Source organism: Engystomops pustulosus, chromosome 4 (genome assembly GCF_040894005.1).
Source record: "Engystomops pustulosus chromosome 4, aEngPut4.maternal, whole genome shotgun sequence".
NCBI classification, from domain to species: domain Eukaryota; kingdom Metazoa; phylum Chordata; class Amphibia; order Anura; family Leptodactylidae; genus Engystomops; species Engystomops pustulosus.
In genome coordinates, this window is record NC_092414.1 from 177,726,517 (window position 1) to 177,744,234 (window position 17,718).

Consider the following 17,718-nt stretch of genomic DNA (forward strand, 5'->3'; position numbering starts at 1 on the left):
AACCCTAATACTAAATTGTGCATGCACACATATTGCAGGAACCAGGTTATTTCCAGTATTTTCTTTATTTAAAGGGGTTGTGCCAAGTTATATTATCCCCTATCCACAATCTGATCGTTCAGACCACCACCACTATATAGAAAACAGGGTGGCATGTTAAACGTGTCCTGCTGCTTAATTTTTGTGTTTCTAATACCAGCAATAGCTGAAGTCTGTACTCGGTAATCCTCAGCCCTCCCCCCTCCATGGATGTTTCTGTTCTCTCTGGGTCCCAGTGGTTGAACCTCACCCATGACTGTTCTCCCCTACCCTGTGGAAAAGGATAATAGTATAATGTCGTACAACCCCTTTAAGTACCTAACCTTAGGTAATGGATATCAGAATGGCCGGTGTATGACACCACACATCCCCAATGATCAGAGATGGCAGGGTTTGTCTGGAATACCCCTCTACCTACCCATTATGAACATGCACCCTCTGTATCATAGAGTACAGCTTCAAATAGCAAAAATGAAAACCCATAACGAAATGTTTACAAACATATTTAACAGCGGACATAAGCACTTTGTTTTATAGACATTTTATTTTCACATGTCGTGTTTATGGATTTTTTAAGATCAAATCTTTTCCTATGCTATATATGCATGCCAAATTGTAACAATAAATCTACGCGTCCCACAGGGTCTGAAATTATACCTGTGCTAATCTTACCAACTTCTTATGGTAAGGGTACACAGTTTATCTCTTGACCTAATTGGAGCGTTTCATATTGGAATGATATTGGAGACATTGATCCACATGGGTACAGTGATTCATAGTTAAGAAGCTTTGGCATTTTTGGTAAATTGTATCTATCACAATTGTTTACTGTCTGCTAAACTTTATATTGTTGTCTCAGAATTTTATTTTCTTGTCTCCATGTTAACAAAACTGTTTATATTTTTGTGACATCTGTATTACCAAGAATCCAGGACAAATATAAATAAAGAATGAAAAAGTTTATCATGTGAACCTAATTTTAAGATCTAGAGTGGCATCAACCCTTTCCTTTCACCCAGTTAACATCCATATGCATGCTTAAAAAGGGCTTTTCACCACCCCAAACTTATTAACTTTAACATACTCGAATGTAGTGACTTGCTCACTGATTCAGGGGCACTTTGAATTGTATTCCTTGCCCCCACCATTACCAAGATATGAGCCCCTTTCTCTGACCATTCAATGTAGTAGATCGTCAGAGAGGAGGTGCTGCACCAGGGGTGGGGGTGTGTTTATATGCTAATGTTCTCTGATACCGCCCAATCGGTGTCAGATCAGATCTTCCTTAGGCACTGAACTTGCACTTGTGGACTTGTGCTACAGCTAGCAAGACCACTCTGCCTGCTGCTGCTCGCTCCCCGTTCGCTCTACACATAGTGATGATTTTGTATGCCGAGTGCACGCTGCTGCTATGTTCATTAGCATATACATACGCCCCCACCCCTGCTGCAGCACCTCCTCTTTGACGATCCGCTACATTGAATGGTCAGAGATTGGTGCTTATATCTCGGTAACTGTGGGGGCTAGGAATATAATTCAAAGTGGCCCTAATTTAGTGAGCAGGTCCCCTACATTCAGGTATGTGAAAGTTAATAAGTTTGGGGTGGTGAAAGGTCCTCTTTAAAGGAAAGCTACCATTGATGTCCAACATGATAAAGCACTTGCCCATAGATCCAGGCACCATGACTGTTATCCATGGCTTCCTTCCTTATATAATCAACGCTTAAAATTATGTTAATGAGCCTCAAGACCTTGGGGGGGGGGCTTACAAGAGCCCCTCCATGCTATAGCTTCACATGCTGTTATACTGTGCAGGAACACTTTTCCCCCCTCCCACTGTGTGCTGAAACTTCCTCTTCTGCAGAGAAATTACATCAGGCAGAGGGAGGAGGATACAGCTTAACAGCCTGTGAAGCTACAGCACAGAGGGGCTCTGGTAACATACCCAGAGCCTTTTAGGTGGCTAATTAGCATGATTTCAAAAGTTGATTTTGGTAGTAATTTTTTTAAATCAAAAATATTAAATAAATATTACTATATGTATTGAGATAATGGTTTGTAGACCCAGAAAGGAGTTTACAAACTAGAGAACCTAACTCTATTAGACAGTTCAGAGCTTATTTTCCTTTCTGATCCTCTACACCGGAGATTTACATCACAGCACACTTACCGTCATACACAGCTCATATCTATTTACCTGCAGCGAGCAGCTGGTTAGTGGTAGAACACGTCTCGGTAGATATACGGTGCCAGTTTTCCACCTAAAATGTAAGTGTCAGTAATATTTACTATGATCCATCTTTTGGCAGAAAAGCCAGGACTGTTTTTTCCTTTACTGTGCATAAACCTTTTATTTACACAATTTTTTTCTTATATTTCAGTAAAGTGATTTATCCCACATCTCCCTCAACTTCTAAGTCATTGATTGGTAAGGTTCCGGCTGATGGGACCCCCATGATCACAAAAAGGAGACCCCCAGCAATACGCAGAACAGTTCTCACTAATGGGTAGAGAGGCAGGACTCTATTCACTATTATAGTTGTAAATTGCAGAACACAGAACTATCTTTTGCACTCCCAAACACTGTCTATGTCACTGTCTATGCCTTTTTTTGGACTGGCTGTAAACATACATTTTTTCCAGGAACTGGTGGGTGGGGGGATGCTATCTGGTTTCATAATTTCTTAGCCAAATATTTATGTTTGCATGCCCCACCATAACTCCCTGTGTACCTAGCTTTTACCTGTAGCATGTCCCCCTCCCAAGTCCCCTTTCCTTTAGCTTCCCCCACCCTCTCCTTCCAATGTTCCCTTTCCAAGCCGAACTAAAAAATAAATACTCACCTTCTTCATTTCCCTGCAACAGACTTCTCTTCCTTCACTTCTGCATGGTTTTATTTTTGGTAGACATGATGTGATAACATCATGACACTTGCCGTCAATAAAGCGGTGCATTAGCATGGAAATTAAGTAAAGGAAGAGGATACTGCTGTAGGGGAACAGGGAAGGTGAGTATTGGTTTTCTTTTCTTTGTTTTTACAGAGGTCGGTTGTTGGGCTGCGGACTGGTGGTTGGGGAAAACTGGTCTAATTGATTGCTTCCAATAGTAAAACATTGCAGGCTATACAAGTATCAAATAAATTGTCTTTTGTGTGTATTTTTGTAATTTGAACTATTTTTGGTATATTTCTGTAAAACATGGGATATACAGGCGGTCCCCTACTTAAGGACATCCGACTTACAGACAACCCATAGTTACAGACAGACCCCTCTGACCTCTGGTGAAGCTCTTTGGATGCTTTACTATACTCCCAGGTTGTAATGATCAGCTGTAAAGAGTCTGTAATGAAGCTTTATGGATAATCCTTGGTCCCATTACAGCAAAAAATGTTTAAATTCCAATTGTCACTGGGCAAAAATAATTTTGTCTGGATCTACAATTATAAAATATACAGTTTCGACTTACATACAAATTCAACTTAAGAACAAACCTCCGGACCCTGTCTTGTACGTAACCCGGGGACCGCCTGTAATAGTTTCCAACAGGGCTGTCTGTTTTTAATAATATCCTCTTCTGGCTACAGACATGGCTCGATGGTTTCTTTTAATTTTGTATAGTTGTTTTTGACAGGTCTGTTTATAGTGTACCACTTACCTCTCTGAAGTTAGGAAATCCATTGGCTCTAATGATCTTTTTGTAGAACTGCACAGAGGCCTTTGGATATCGCGGTTTGTTTTTGTTCTTGAATTCGACATAGTATAGTCCAAATCTCTCTGAGAAGCCTTCATCCCACTCAAATTTATCAAGCAGTGACCAAGCGGTGTACCCTTGTATGCGAACCCCGTCCTTTATAGCTGCCATAGAGAGAGAAGATTCATCAAAGTGGAAATAATCTGAACTAGGTGGGCTGTATAATAATAATAATAATTCTTGGCGCCTACAGATTAGGCAGCGCTGCACAAAGCATGTCAAGTTGCTCCCTGTCTCCATGGGGCTCACAATCTAAACAACCTAACAGTATGTTTTGGAGTGTGGGAGGAAACCCATGCGGAGAGAACATACAAACTCTTTGCAGATGTTGACCTGGGTGGGATTCAAACCCAGGACCCCAGCGCTGCAAGGCAGAAGTGCTACTCACTCAGCCACTGTGCCACCCGATATATATAACTGTGTTTCCCAACCACGTCCTAGTGTCTTGGTCAGGGGTTCCCCCAAACCAGAAAAGGACTCATCACTTTTACCATAGGGAAAGTAAACTGGCTTAAATATTCTGTACAAAGCAATAAAACTAAATAAAGCTATCTTTTAGCATTAGACATGGCTTGTATAACTTCATCATTACAATTGGAGGTTGTCATAAATTCCCTTTATTATGTATCTATGGCACTGGAAACTGGATAATTTTTGACGGTTGGTTCAGGTCCAAATTAACTTGAAGAAAACGCTGTCTCCTGTTTTTTTTCTTTGTATAAAAATCTATCTCAGATCTAACTAAAATCGGTTTAAAAAAAAAAAAGCTGCTGACACCAAGCGAGGGGACTCGCCGATTCACTGTTGACTGGCTTAGCTCCTTGAGAGAGTTGAGAGAGATGTTGGTTGTGTGGGGAATGAGGGAGCTGAATTCTCTTCAGCGAGTCAGCCAATTAGAGCTCAGCTTTAATTTTATAAACAGCTGTGGAAAACTTAAAGCTGAGCTCTAATTGGTTGCCAGTTCTGATAAACCTCATCCACTGTGTGTCTAGTTTCTGAGGGAGGGGGAAATGAGGGAGTTGAGCCCGTCACACAGCAATTAGGCTTAAGAGAAAACATGGCTCTTGTAACTTGTTGACTGTCTTGGTAACATTTTAGGTGATTTTAGCTAGAATACAAAGAAAGAAACATGGGGCATAGTATTAGGACTTCTGTGGGATCCTGTCATTAGGTTTAATAGTGAAAACCTGTAGACAGGTTCCCTTTTTTAGGTTTTGGATAAAGACAAAATTCCTGTATTCAGACTCGCAGATGGCTAATAACATTGATGCATGTGAAATCCTTACTTATCTGGGCCATGGTCACCAATGTGAATGTCATGATTGTGGCTGCTTGAAGTATAAAGGTGGGAAGAGGCTGGAATTCGAAAGGAAAATGTTTTCTGGATCCCTGATAGAGGGAACAATATTTGTCTACTATTTACCGAAATGTAAAGGAAGGGTCATTTTCACCATTTTTGCACCATTTCTGACTGACCTTTCAGCATCTCGTTGATGTAACCTTTCAGGTAGTGTATCCTCCACTCATCACACAGCTGGGCACAGTGCATTTTCTCTGACACGCCATTCTCTGTTACCAGCACCAGGGGGCTTCCATACTGGGTCTTGGGGAACAATACAATTCTCAATATTTACACAATGTTTTCTATTACAGAGGTCAAAGGTCACTTTAAAATCTTTGACATCTCTACATATTTTAAAGCGTTAGGGCTCTATGTATGCCATTTGGACAATACTTCATACAAGGAAACTATACTGTTCTGTTTACCCTATTAGAGTATATGTCTTACTTTATATATTACCTTTACAAAGTTAAGCAGTCTCCGGAAGCCCCATGGGACAGAATATAGCCACTTTGACTCTGGTTCAGGCCACTTGGGGTCCACTAACTCCATCAGGTCTCTGTCTGTAAAGTAACTTGGCCCCTGTGTGGATGGGAAGTTTCTGTTTGTGATATATCTGGTGGTGAAGTGACCTACTCCAAGGAAGTCACTTGTACCTTTAATAAAAGCCTTCTCCTGAGAGGTAAAAATAGGAAGTCTTGACATTCCCAGGTTCTGATGGGCGCTCTTCTGACCTGCATAAAGGAGACATATCATAGGCAAAAGAGGAAATGAATGTTACCAAAGTTAAAATAAATTATGGAAATGTTTCGGGTGACCCAACTATATGATCACTTACCAATATATTCTTTCATGATCTGTGGGTAGTCTCCATTATAAATGGGATTTGCAAACCATCCAAAATTAAATTGCACAAATCTTTCAGCAGCCTCAATGTCTTTCTGACTGGAGATATCCACTGGTTCTCCCCAATCTGTGGTCAGTGAGATCCCTATCATTCCTGAAGAAGAGGAATTGACATTACTGTATGCCATTTGCTATATTTATTACAGTATATCGGTCTCATAAGAATATATCATCAGTATATCGGTCTCATCGGTTCTGGTTTTCAAACCCCCTACCGATCTGATATTGACCATTACTAGGTAAATATATATAAATATATACAAACATGGGGTCCCCTACTTGAGGACTTACAGACGGACCCCTCTGCCCCCTGTGACCTCTGGTGAAGCTCCCTGAATGCTTTACTATAGCCCTAGACTATTTGTATCTCTTATGAGATTTAATTCCACTTGTGGTTTTGGTTTACAAATACTTATGCAATAGTGTATGATGCCTACATCTGTACAGGCGGTCCTCTACTTAAGGACACCCGACTTACAGACAACCCATAGCTACAGACGGACCCCTCTGACCTCTGGTGAAACTTGCTTTATTGATAATCCTTGGTCCCATTACAGCAAGTTTCGACTTACATACAAATTCAACTTAAGAACAAACCTCCAGACCCTATCTTGTACGTAATCCGGGGACTGCCTGTATGTATTTGTCACAAGCACATATTGCCTCGGCCTTGGGAAAGCAGTGGTGAACCAAAGAGTTCCCAGTATAGTAGATGTAATGTAGATATAAAATGTACATATAGTGACCTAGCATATGCAGCTATGGTCTTCACCATATATTATAGCTGTATTAACTATAGTAAGAAATTCATGGGTTACATTCCAGGTAGGTTTTAGTAAGGAGAAAAAGGGTCCATACCGTTTTGCCGGCTACGCCAGTGTTTGTTATAGCTGTGCCATACTCTGGCATGTGCCTGAAAGATATGTTTTATCAGGTTTTTATGAATGAGAGATCAACATAAGAAAATTCAAGGTAACATATTAGGGACTCTGCATTGGGGTTCAGAAGCTTCAGTTCTACCCCTGGCTTTACCCCAATGTTTTTCTGTCATTTCTTATATATACGTTGTTAGCCAAGTGGGTGTTACTAGTTGTGGGAGAGTCATTGCACAGTCTGATACTTTTCATTCATTACTAAAATTTAAAGGGAACCTGTCACCACAGTGCTATTTTTAGTAGGGGTGCGGATTGCTATGGACAAAGTACTGTATATGCCAAATATGTTTTTAAAAAATTGTCTGTGTTTTATGGTGTTTGAAATAAAGTATGTGAAACTTTACCTGGTTCCCTGACAGATGCCTCAGCCGAGCCCGGAGAGAAAAATTTGAAATGACAAATCCGTCTGCTCTATAATATATTCACTGCTCTCCATCTGCTCGTTACTCCAGGCTCCTCCTCCCCCTAATCCCACAATGACATGTCAGCTCACTGCAGATAATCTCTCCCTCCAGGATCTCGGTGCAAGGAAAAGTTGAGAGAGAGGATGGGGGAGTGAAGAGCACAAGCCAGGAGTGACTAGGAAAGCAGTGACTATATTATAGAGCAGACGGAAGTTGTCATTTGAAATTTTTAAAAACATATTTGGTATATATAATACTTTGTCTGTAGCAACCTGGTGCCAGGCTCCCTTGTAAGACTGTGCAGGGACAGCCCCCATCTAGTAACACTAACATGGTTTTTTATTCATATGTGTCTATGGTATAGGTCAGTGATGGTGAACCTTTTGGAGATCAAATGCCCAAAATGCGACACTACACCCACTAACTTTTCCTAAAGTGTCAACACTGCAATTTTAGGGGTAGTTTAACATATTTCTCCCTTCTCTGATGCAGCTTAAAATTGTATCAGCATCCTTAGGACGATTAAAAGAAGATAGGGCCTCCTGAACATGAAGAATTGTGGGGTTCGAGCAAGTTCTCCAATATCTCCAAACCAACCCTATATCCACACCTTCCCACTATTCCTACAGTGCCAAGCAGCCCAAGATGGGTCACTTTAAAATAGCGCAGCAATACCTGGACTGTCTGGCACAGCCTGCCTGCCCACAAGAGAGGTCTCTGCGTGCCACATCTGGTACCCGTGTCACAGGTTCACCACTGGTATAGGTAAATTATGGTAAATATGGATGACAATTTTGTAAACCAGTTCTAATTCTGCATTTTTCCAAGATACTGTTTAAGATCAGATATTAACTTTTCTAATTTATAGAAAACTATATTTACATGAATATGTGCACCTACAATGCATAAAGACAAATGTATTCCTTTTTGTTTTTGGTATAATATGTCCATTTCTCTGCTTTGATGCATTCATATCATTCCTATTTACATGTAAAGTATCTTTAGACACACAGGAGGTCAGTGACTGACCTTAATGAGGTTGTGGGCAGCCTTATATACTCCAGTCCCTCTTAGCTTCAGGCCTGGTGCATGTTCTCCTGTCTCATATCCTTCAACAGCGACCGACTAAAAGATAAAGCAATACCTTCCATATAATACTTCCTTTACCTGGGGTGGATTATAACATTGCATGGTTCTGAATTTTATCTCTTGCAGTCAAGTATCAGAATAGCTGTGTATATGGTAGCAACTTAGTGCAAGCAGAATATATTAAGAGATCTACAGGAACTCACCCAAGGATTGCTGAATGTGATCCAGTATTTCACTCTGTCCCCAAATTTCTCAAAGCACAAATTCGCATAATCATTGAAGTAAGTGATCATGGTAATGTTCTGCCAGCCACCAAACTTTTCCTGCAGAGTCTAAAAGATTACATAATATAACTAAATCAATTTTCATCCAGTTGAGAGGTGGAGCTGTCATATATCAGAGACTAACAGCGCCCAATAGGCCACATTGACGATAATGGGGTCTATTGCGTTTCTGTCAAGGTGTAAATTTTGGATAAAATGTTGATAGCAAAAAAAAGGTTTGGAATTCCAGTACTTAGGTGACGTACTTACCTGTGGTAGGTCCCAGTGATACAGGGTGACCACTGGGGTGATATTATTTTCAAGAAGAACATTGATTAAATTATTGTAGTATTTTATTCCCATTTCATTTACACTTTCAGCTGTGCGGAAAAATATAGGGAAATGAATATTAATATAGTTAATATAATTCAACAAATAATAGTATCTGTAGATTAATCAATATTTCTTTAATGAATCGTTGATAAATCATTCTTTCCATTGGTATCTCATACATACATGGTCTTCAGGCTTCTCTCACATCCAAAGCTAAATACACAATGGCTATATATTATTTAGCCTTTTCAGAAGCTGCTCAAATTCGGGAGCACGAGATCAAACTAAGGAAGAGAATTTTTTTCACATGTGGTCAGGGTAGAACTTTGTTTTGAAGGATGTGTCCAACTTTAGGGGGGGGGGTTATCATTTCATTAAAAATGTTCTTGGTTACAGGTTTTTATTAAAAAATTCTGCTAGGTTTGTGTTCTACAACCTGCAGTTTGTCTCTTACGCACGGTTTTGGCTACATTCACACGACCGTCGGGGGGATGTAGGCCGCAGGCTGCACTGTAACTATCTGTACACAGGGAAAAGATAGGATATGTCCTATCTTTACCTGTGTTACGGCACCATGCATCCTTATGGAGAAGCGGCAATTGCATGCATACGTTCCTGTGAATGCAGGTCAGAGCGATGCACTGCCTGACAACTTTGTCTGTAGCCCTTTAGCTAGTTTATGCTGAATTTGGTTAGTTCAATATGAATTCAGCATAAATTATTTCCAGCTGATCAGAAGCGAGAGCTGCATACAAGTCATCAGAGAAAATGAGTATTGTTCATTGTATGAGAAAAAATAGGGCTGTAGAAGACTTAGAACACACAATTCTTATTAAAACAACACAAGGATTACATTTTTTAACTTAAAAAAACGATCAAATGCCCCAAATGTATATATAACATTTTGCAGCATAATATCTCCACTTGTTAGGGTCCATTCACACGCGGTATGCCCGCCGTGTGCTGGAGAGGAGGAGGAGGTGACCCCTCCTCCCTCCATAGAGTATAGCGACGCACAGCCGCACACACGCCAAAAGATAGAGCCGCGCCGCTATTGCCGTCCATGGGGACGTACATGCGGCCGCATGTACGTCCCCGCAGACGGCCATGTGAATGTGCCCTTAGGCCAATGTAAGGTATCTGTTCACTATAGTAGTAACAAGAGTTACTTGTACTTGGCAGCTCTCTATTCTAGCCCAATAAAAAGAGTCCTAGCAGATGTCATTAGGATGGAAAAACATTAATCGGTAAATGAAATGATATTGCAAAGTGTTTACCGTTACTCGCCTTCCAATATAATTCTAAGGCAAACTGGAGAATTACCACTGTCCTATCTCAGGTCAGAGGAGATGCGGATTCAATAACATATTTTGATAGAATTTGGAGTATTGAGAGCTTACATTGTATCAGTTTGTGTACACGTTGGGCCTATGTATGGCCAATCAGGTAGTCAGGACTCTCACTGCCTCTCTTCGGAGTCCAGGATTCACATAGCAAGAGATTGGAGTTTTGCTATTAAGTTGGTTGATAATTTAAATTTGCATGAAAAATAATAAAAATATAAATCAACTCTCACCTTTTATGCCTGTAGGAATTAAACGTGGCCAAGAGATAGAAAGACGATAATGTGAAACTTTCAGTTCCTTAAGCAGGTCCATGTCTTCCTGTAATATGTAACATTCTATGTAATTGCATATATTAGACATTGGTGGCTCAAGTGAGATCATTAAGGAACGGATGGACAAAGACAGTGGCTGGATTCCATATTATAAGAAAGGTTAACCCCTGCACATCAGTAGGTTGTCACAGAGGAGCAGTTTATCTGTGCATGGTCTGCTATATTCATGAATTTGGTGCCCCTGCACTGCCTCGACAGAGTGCACCAACTTTTTTTTTGGTGCACCTTTAACACAGAGCTGTTGGACACTGCATGATAAATGTAGAGCACCGAACAACTGTGCACCCGAACGCTCCTTTCAGTGCAAAAAACTGTGCCGGGTATATTGCAGCCGCAACACAAATGCATCACGGACACTTTGTAAGTACATGTACAAGCAGATGGAACTGAAAAGACCGTATATACTTGTGTATAAGCCAAGTTTTGCAGCACAAAAAAAATCTGCTGAAAAACCACACCTCAACTTATACACGAGTCAATAAAAAAAATTAATTTACATACTCATCTTCAGCTGGTACCGATGCCCGCCCGGCTCCCATTCTGTCTTCTTCACGATGCTCCAGTATCTGCGGCTCCTCTTCTGTCTGTTGTAACAGCCGACAGAGACGTGGTCATGCGCTCTGTCGGCCGGCGCATACTATGACGCCATCATAGTGTGCACCGGCCGGCAGAGCACATGGCTGCATCTCTGCCGAATGTTACAGAAGACAGAAGGGGAGCTGCGCTGAGCATCGGGGCCGCCAGAAGGTGAGTATGAAAGTTTTTTTTTTTTTTTTAAGTGCTAGGGAAACTGGGGGTGTTGGCTACTAAAGGGGGCAGGCTGGCTATATAATACTGGGGGATTGCTGGCTATTTACTGGGAGGCTATGACCAATGTATTTCCTACCCTCGGCTTATACTCGAGTCAATAGGTTTTCCCAATTTTGTTGGTAAAATTAGAGGCCTCGGTTTATACTCTGGTCTGCTTATACTTGAGTATATACAGTAAATGTCGGCCATTTTTTTCCTTTTAAAATAATACCGTGCTTATGAGACAAGAAATATATTTGCTTCATGTACTATATGGAATCCAGAAGAAAGAAATAAACTATTTTTAAAGGGAACCTGTCACCAGGTTTTACCTTACTAACCTTCTAGTACCCTCAGGTACGGTATGAAAGGTCCTTTCTAAATTCCCACTTTTATGTGAAATCTCACACATTTGCCAGTTAAAAAAGACTCCCCCCAAACTTGACTCATCCCATGTGAAAATGAGTTAAGAAGAGTCCTATTTGCCTGACTTTGCATAGATTTCACATAAAAGAGGGAATTCTAGAAAGGACATTTCATATTCTACCTGAGGGGGCTGCTAGTGTAGTGGAGTAAAACCTGGTGACAGGTTATCTTTTTAAAGTTTTGGTGGATGAGCTGTCCAGGCCCCTGTGGGGGTTTATATATGATATGTGCACTCTTGCATCAGATGTTTCATCCCAATTCCTTTTTTGACTTGGGTAACTCTTCACTAAACTATCCAAAAAAAATTGATATAGTCTACCCTCACCTTGACTTTGTAATACCCATCACATGAGGAATCTGCTGTCTGGTTCATGAATGTTTTTCCCTTCTTATGTGTGAATGCATCCCAAATACTCTGTCCTTTTCCATCCTTGTCCCAGGCACCTTCGGTCTGGTACGCAGAGCTGCCGACTCCCCATGTGAAAGCTGCAATGAAGATATAGACCGACATGAGGTACAGGTACAACCAGAGAAGGCAGATGATTAGGACAACTTTGTATCCTGATCCACAGGAAATTGTCGGAGATGCCCGTTCAGCCAATCATTGGTTAAGGATAGTCACTGCTCTGCCCAATGATAAGTTGAACATTTGCTGTGTTTTGGGGTGCGATTAGTTCACCTAGTAACTGATTTGCTTCCTACAGGTAGTAGAGGATTGATTTAAACTTACTGGGTGGAAAGGTGCCATAATAAAAGGATCCTCGTTCCGTCTGTGTCCACTGAAAGTCATTCTCACCCCGGCTATATAGGGGCACCAACAGCAGGACTAGAAACATCATTTTATAACAGCGGAGGTGATGGTCAGTATCTCCCAAAAGTGGATTGTTTAATAATTCAAATTCTGTGATATTAAAAGACAATAAAATAAATCAAAATATCAGTTTTTGTTCATTTTGGTTCAACATATTTTGATCTGACTTTCAGAAATTCCTCCATTTCAACACACCAGCCATGTTCATGTTAACAATAACTAGTGATAAATATATATATTTTTTAAATTGATATTAAAAGATTATAATTATATATTATTATTGCAGTTTTGTGGCACTGCATGGTTATGGCAGTTGTGTTTAACTCTGCTGCAGCATTACCTTATAGAAATGATGAATTATAACAAGTACAATAAAATGAATGGGATGTCAATGTGGATTTCCTGAGCAAGAGACTTTTTATAGCTGCTGTAAGATAAGAGTCTTGAATACCCCCTTTTCCTTATAATTGGCTCCCATTTTGAAGACTTTAAGGGTTTGTACCAAACTCGATTGTTATTCCCTATCCTCAGTGTCCTTCAGCTCCATTCAATTCAAAAGGGAGTTTCTGAAATTTCCCAGCACAGCGCTCAGGTATCTTAGGTTCACCCCTTTACGGTCTATGAGAGTGCTGAGTTCTGAAATTTGTGACTCTTCTAAAGCACTGAATGTTGCAGCACAAGGCATGGATGACTTGTTGCTTTATCAATTGTTGAGAACAGGATGCCTGTTTTTGTGGACAATTGGATTTTCAGCAGTCGGACCCCAATGATTTAATGATTACAAGGAAAACAAATCATAGTAATGCCCACCATTAAAAACTATATATTTTTTGCAATGCCTGACCTCTCCCTTGAAACTAAGTTTGCCAGGAGCAGAGCCTAGGGCAATTTTTGAAAGGGGTTGTTTCTGAAAGGACAACCCCATTAATCTGTTAAACGGGCCCCCTAATTGGCATAGTAATACTTGAAATGTATGTGTCAAATCTCTCTGACCTGATTCATTTTGCACCTTCCTTGCTGGTTTTTTTGGAGAAGCAAGTTTCTGCAGATTATTTTTATATTTTTTTGCCATGTTCTGCTGTGAATCTTGCATGCACCTAAACCACTCTCTTGCTTCATCATTATGTATCTCACCGCCATCTTGGTTTTGACCAGTCTGTTTGACCTTGCCCTGTTGTCTGTCTTGTATGTATTTGTCTTTAATATATACTGTGCACTTATCTAACCTAGGGACCACCACCAAGTAGTCTCTTTAAGCCTAGTGTGGATATGGCAAGTAGGTAGAGTTATCACTAAATCTAATTAAATTTACCAGGTCTAAATCATAATTAAACATGTTTTTAAAAAATGACTGTTTTGTGGAATGGTATTCATTTCCTAATGTATCAAAGCTACAAAACTAAAAGTGGATAAAGTAATGAGAAGGAGCAATATTTTAAATATACACATTTTTAAGCAAAATTATAAAAAATAGAAATAGCTTAAAATAATACTGGTATCTAGTGTCTCTTTCTAGGTAAGGAATGTACTTACCTTACCAACGTCCAAGCGACTGCCGAGATTTTATTACGTGTTTTCACCACAGTCCCTGCAGATAATGTACACAACCTGAAATACAGAAATGTCAGTGAATTTTTAATCTCTCACAGGATTATCAAGGGACATAGAATAATTAGTCTTTTTAGTTACTAATGCCAAGAGCTCATTTCTCCACAAAGAATTGGGTTAAGATGTCAGGACTTCTAAACTGAGCCACTGTTCCATGACTGCTTACAATGTGTGAAAAGTGGATTTAGAATTTAAGGAAATTACATGTAAATTACGGTATATAAATACATGTATATATGAACACTAGGGGTAATGGTATGCAAATAATTTCCTTAAAGCGATTCACCGCTCTTCATGAAAATGCAATGTATTCTGCATGGATCGGGAGATGCTGAGAAGACTATTTGTATTACTATTATTTAATATAGTTTGGTAAATACAGATTTAGTATAAACTTACAGTCTTAGTTAGTGATTGTATACAAAAATAGCTTTCAATAAATGAGTAGGACCATACATTGGACTAAGCAGAAGATTATCATAAAATAGATACTGAATCTTTATTCTCAATAATATATGACTAGCTGCTCGGCTCCTCTTGCTCTATAACATTCCCTAGCAAGAAGAGCAATGGGGGGTCATTTACTAAGGACTCGATTCGCATTTTGCAGACGTGTTACTCGAATATTTCCATTTTGCGCCGATTTTCCCTGTATTGCCCATTGGCACATTGGCGCTGGCATGCACGTGACGGAAAAAGGGGGGCGAGGCCGAACTAAAACCCAACGGATTCGGAAAAACCGCCACATTTAAAAAAAAAAAGTGTGTGAAGAACACATTGCAAATGTATTTAAACATCTGCAATGTGTTCTTCACACACATATATATTGTTCTTCACATGCTATTTTGTTCGCGCCATTCCGCGCGTATCTTCCGCCAAGTAAGCAGATGTGCCGAACATCTGTAATCTATTCTGCACTGTGTTCTGCACTGTGTTTTTCTCTTAAATGATCCTGTGTTCACTGTGTTCAATGTTTTTATTCTATTCTTCACTGTTCTTCACATCTGCTAACTTGTCGGGAGATAATATACGCGCGGAACAGTGAAGAATAGATCGCAGATGTTTGCAACTTATCAGAAGACATTATTTTTCAATTAAATAACACATTTTAATCCCAAACCATGGTCCCTTTGAAAAATGCTCGAGTCTCCCATGGAATCGCGCGTGAAAAATGCGCCGAAAACGCAAAAAACCGCTAACAACACGCGCGTGAAAAACGCAAAAACGCTAATTAATCCAAGGAAAAATGGAACAAAAACGCAGCCAAAAACGTCAGTTTTTCACGCATTGCACCCTGACGTGAAACGCAACGCTAGTGTGGAAGGGGCCTAAGTGTTCAACACAAATTTTTGTTTGTGTGTGGGAAGGGGCAGTATTCAGATTCTCCATGAGGACGAGCAGAGAAGTGGGGCACGTGTAAATTATACGGCTGGGTTTAGACACATTCAGGAAAGGATCTGACAAGATGCGCTATCAGGGCATGGGATTAGTTTGGTGTGCTTGATCTTGCTGTCAGATTCAGAGGTGTAGCTTAAAGAGGACTTGTCAGGTAGATTTGGGACCCTAAACCACATGTCCCAGGGTCAACATCTGCAAAGACTTTGTATGTTCTCTCCTTGTTTGCGTGGGTTTCCTCCAGGTCCTCTGGTTTCCTCCCACACTCCAAAACATACTGGTAGGTTTATTAGATTGTGATCCCCTTTGGGGACAGGGACTGATCTGGCAAGCTCTGTGCAACATAATCTGTGTGCGCTATATAAATAAATTATTATTATGTCCATAAGGACCTGTAGTTGGTTTATGGTCCCAAATTGTTTAAGTTACACCTCTGAATACAGGCTTCTTTTAAAAAAAAAAAAAAAAATCATTGAAGATGGTTTGATTCATTCACTCTTCAGATTACAATGTGGAAGAGCAGCTATCTAGTCACGAGAGTCTAGTGAGTGAGGTGCTTTCTGTAAATGCGATGCACATTCACTTACCTCCTCTCTTTAGGGATGTCTTCATGGAGTTCTTCCTATAAGTTCACTACCAATAAAGTGCACACAATCAGAGAGGACCACTACTGCCCTAACTAGCAAAATCCCATAGAAGAGTCTCGTTCCTCTGCCTTCTAGCTGCAGCAAAATTCCAAACAAAACAGAACTATCCAGTCTCAATGAATCCGCTGAAGCCCACAGAATGCAGAGGAGAGGCTGCTGGGAAAGGTGCTTGTCCAGTGCTGTGTCCTAGTACATTACATACTATTATGTTCATTTTTCAGCATCACAGGAAGAATTATAATACAAAATAAGGTACGAAGACGAGATTCTTAAATATAGTCAGGATAACAAAATAACACATTATCTTATTCACTGTTGTCATCACAATAATTTCAACCTGTCTCAATCAGTTCTGGTGTAAACAATTTCGGTTGCCCCAGGATGCGTTAATCTTCTGACTAGGGTTGGGCATGGCAGATTCTTCTCATGAATAGCTTCTCCAGTCTGCACACTGTAGTGTCTCTCTGCCTCCAGCCCCTCCCACCGCATTCCAAGACAAGGTCACACAAAGACACTCACAGACACTTCCTGGCAAGCAGTGTGATGTGAACAGACTTACTCTACAAGCTACAGATAAGTTCTTTAGAGCAGGAGAAGGAGTTATAGCAGAGCTGACTGTGTGTGCAGTGGCGTAACTACCGCCGTAGCAGCCGTAGTGGCTGCTACGGGGCCCATGAGGTTCGGGGGCCCGGGGATGCACGGACCCTGTGTGCAGTGCTTTGGCAAGTGGACTGGGAATGCACAGCCGGTGCCTGGCAGATAGTGTCCCCAGGCCCCCCCCCCCTCTGTGTCCCGGCTACTGCCCACCTCTCTCCTGGGGCACACACCTCTCCTGGACCGCCCAGTCCCTGAAATTCCCGCCCGTCACCTCCCTGATCCGCCCCTCACCTCCCTGACCCGCCCCTCCGCTATCCACCTCCCTGACCCGCCCCTCCGCTATCCACCTCCCTGACCCGTCCGTCCGCTATCCACCTCCCTGACCCGTCCGTCCGCTAGCCACCTCCCTGACCTGTCCGTCACCTCCCTGACCCGCCCCTCCGCTATCCACCTCCCTGACCCGTCCGTCCGCTAGCCACCTCCCTGACCTGTCCGTCACCCCCATGACCTGCCCGTCACCCCCATGACCTGCCCGTCCGCTAGCCACCTCCCTGACCTGTCCGTCACCCCCATGACCTGCCCGTCCGCTAGCCACCCCCCCTTACCCTTAGCCGGCACAGGTGACTGCGGCCCGCCTACCCCTCTGCATAGAGGCAAAGCTGGCCGCTGACACATTCTACCGACGGCACTGTTGACGTCCATACGA

General features: G+C 41.4%; 1 protein-coding gene across 3 annotated transcripts in view; it reads right to left on the reverse strand.

Annotated features, from left to right (window-relative positions):
* Window positions 1–16,497, reverse strand: part of LCTL (lactase like) — a 19,990-nt gene extending 3,493 nt beyond the window's left edge. For 2 of the 3 annotated variants that reach the window (XM_072148703.1, XM_072148701.1), the window contains exons 1-14: window positions 16,356–16,497; window positions 14,299–14,373; window positions 12,685–12,855; window positions 12,280–12,440; window positions 10,638–10,725; window positions 8,999–9,108; window positions 8,669–8,797; window positions 8,406–8,501; window positions 6,896–6,950; window positions 5,970–6,131; window positions 5,591–5,865; window positions 5,266–5,392; window positions 3,694–3,893; window positions 2,237–2,300 (exon numbers count right to left, since the gene is read on the reverse strand). In XM_072148703.1, coding sequence (XP_072004804.1) covers window positions 2,237–2,300; window positions 3,694–3,893; window positions 5,266–5,392; window positions 5,591–5,865; window positions 5,970–6,131; window positions 6,896–6,950; window positions 8,406–8,501; window positions 8,669–8,797; window positions 8,999–9,108; window positions 10,638–10,725; window positions 12,280–12,440; window positions 12,685–12,793 — 1,576 coding nt within the window. In that variant the 5' untranslated portion in view covers window positions 12,794–12,855; window positions 14,299–14,373; window positions 16,356–16,497. The remainder of the gene's footprint in view (window positions 1–2,236; window positions 2,301–3,693; window positions 3,894–5,265; window positions 5,393–5,590; window positions 5,866–5,969; window positions 6,132–6,895; window positions 6,951–8,405; window positions 8,502–8,668; window positions 8,798–8,998; window positions 9,109–10,637; window positions 10,726–12,279; window positions 12,441–12,684; window positions 12,856–14,298; window positions 14,374–16,355) is intronic. The other variant, XM_072148702.1, reaches the window with a different exon arrangement.
* Window positions 16,498–17,718: the final 1,221 nt, after the last annotated feature.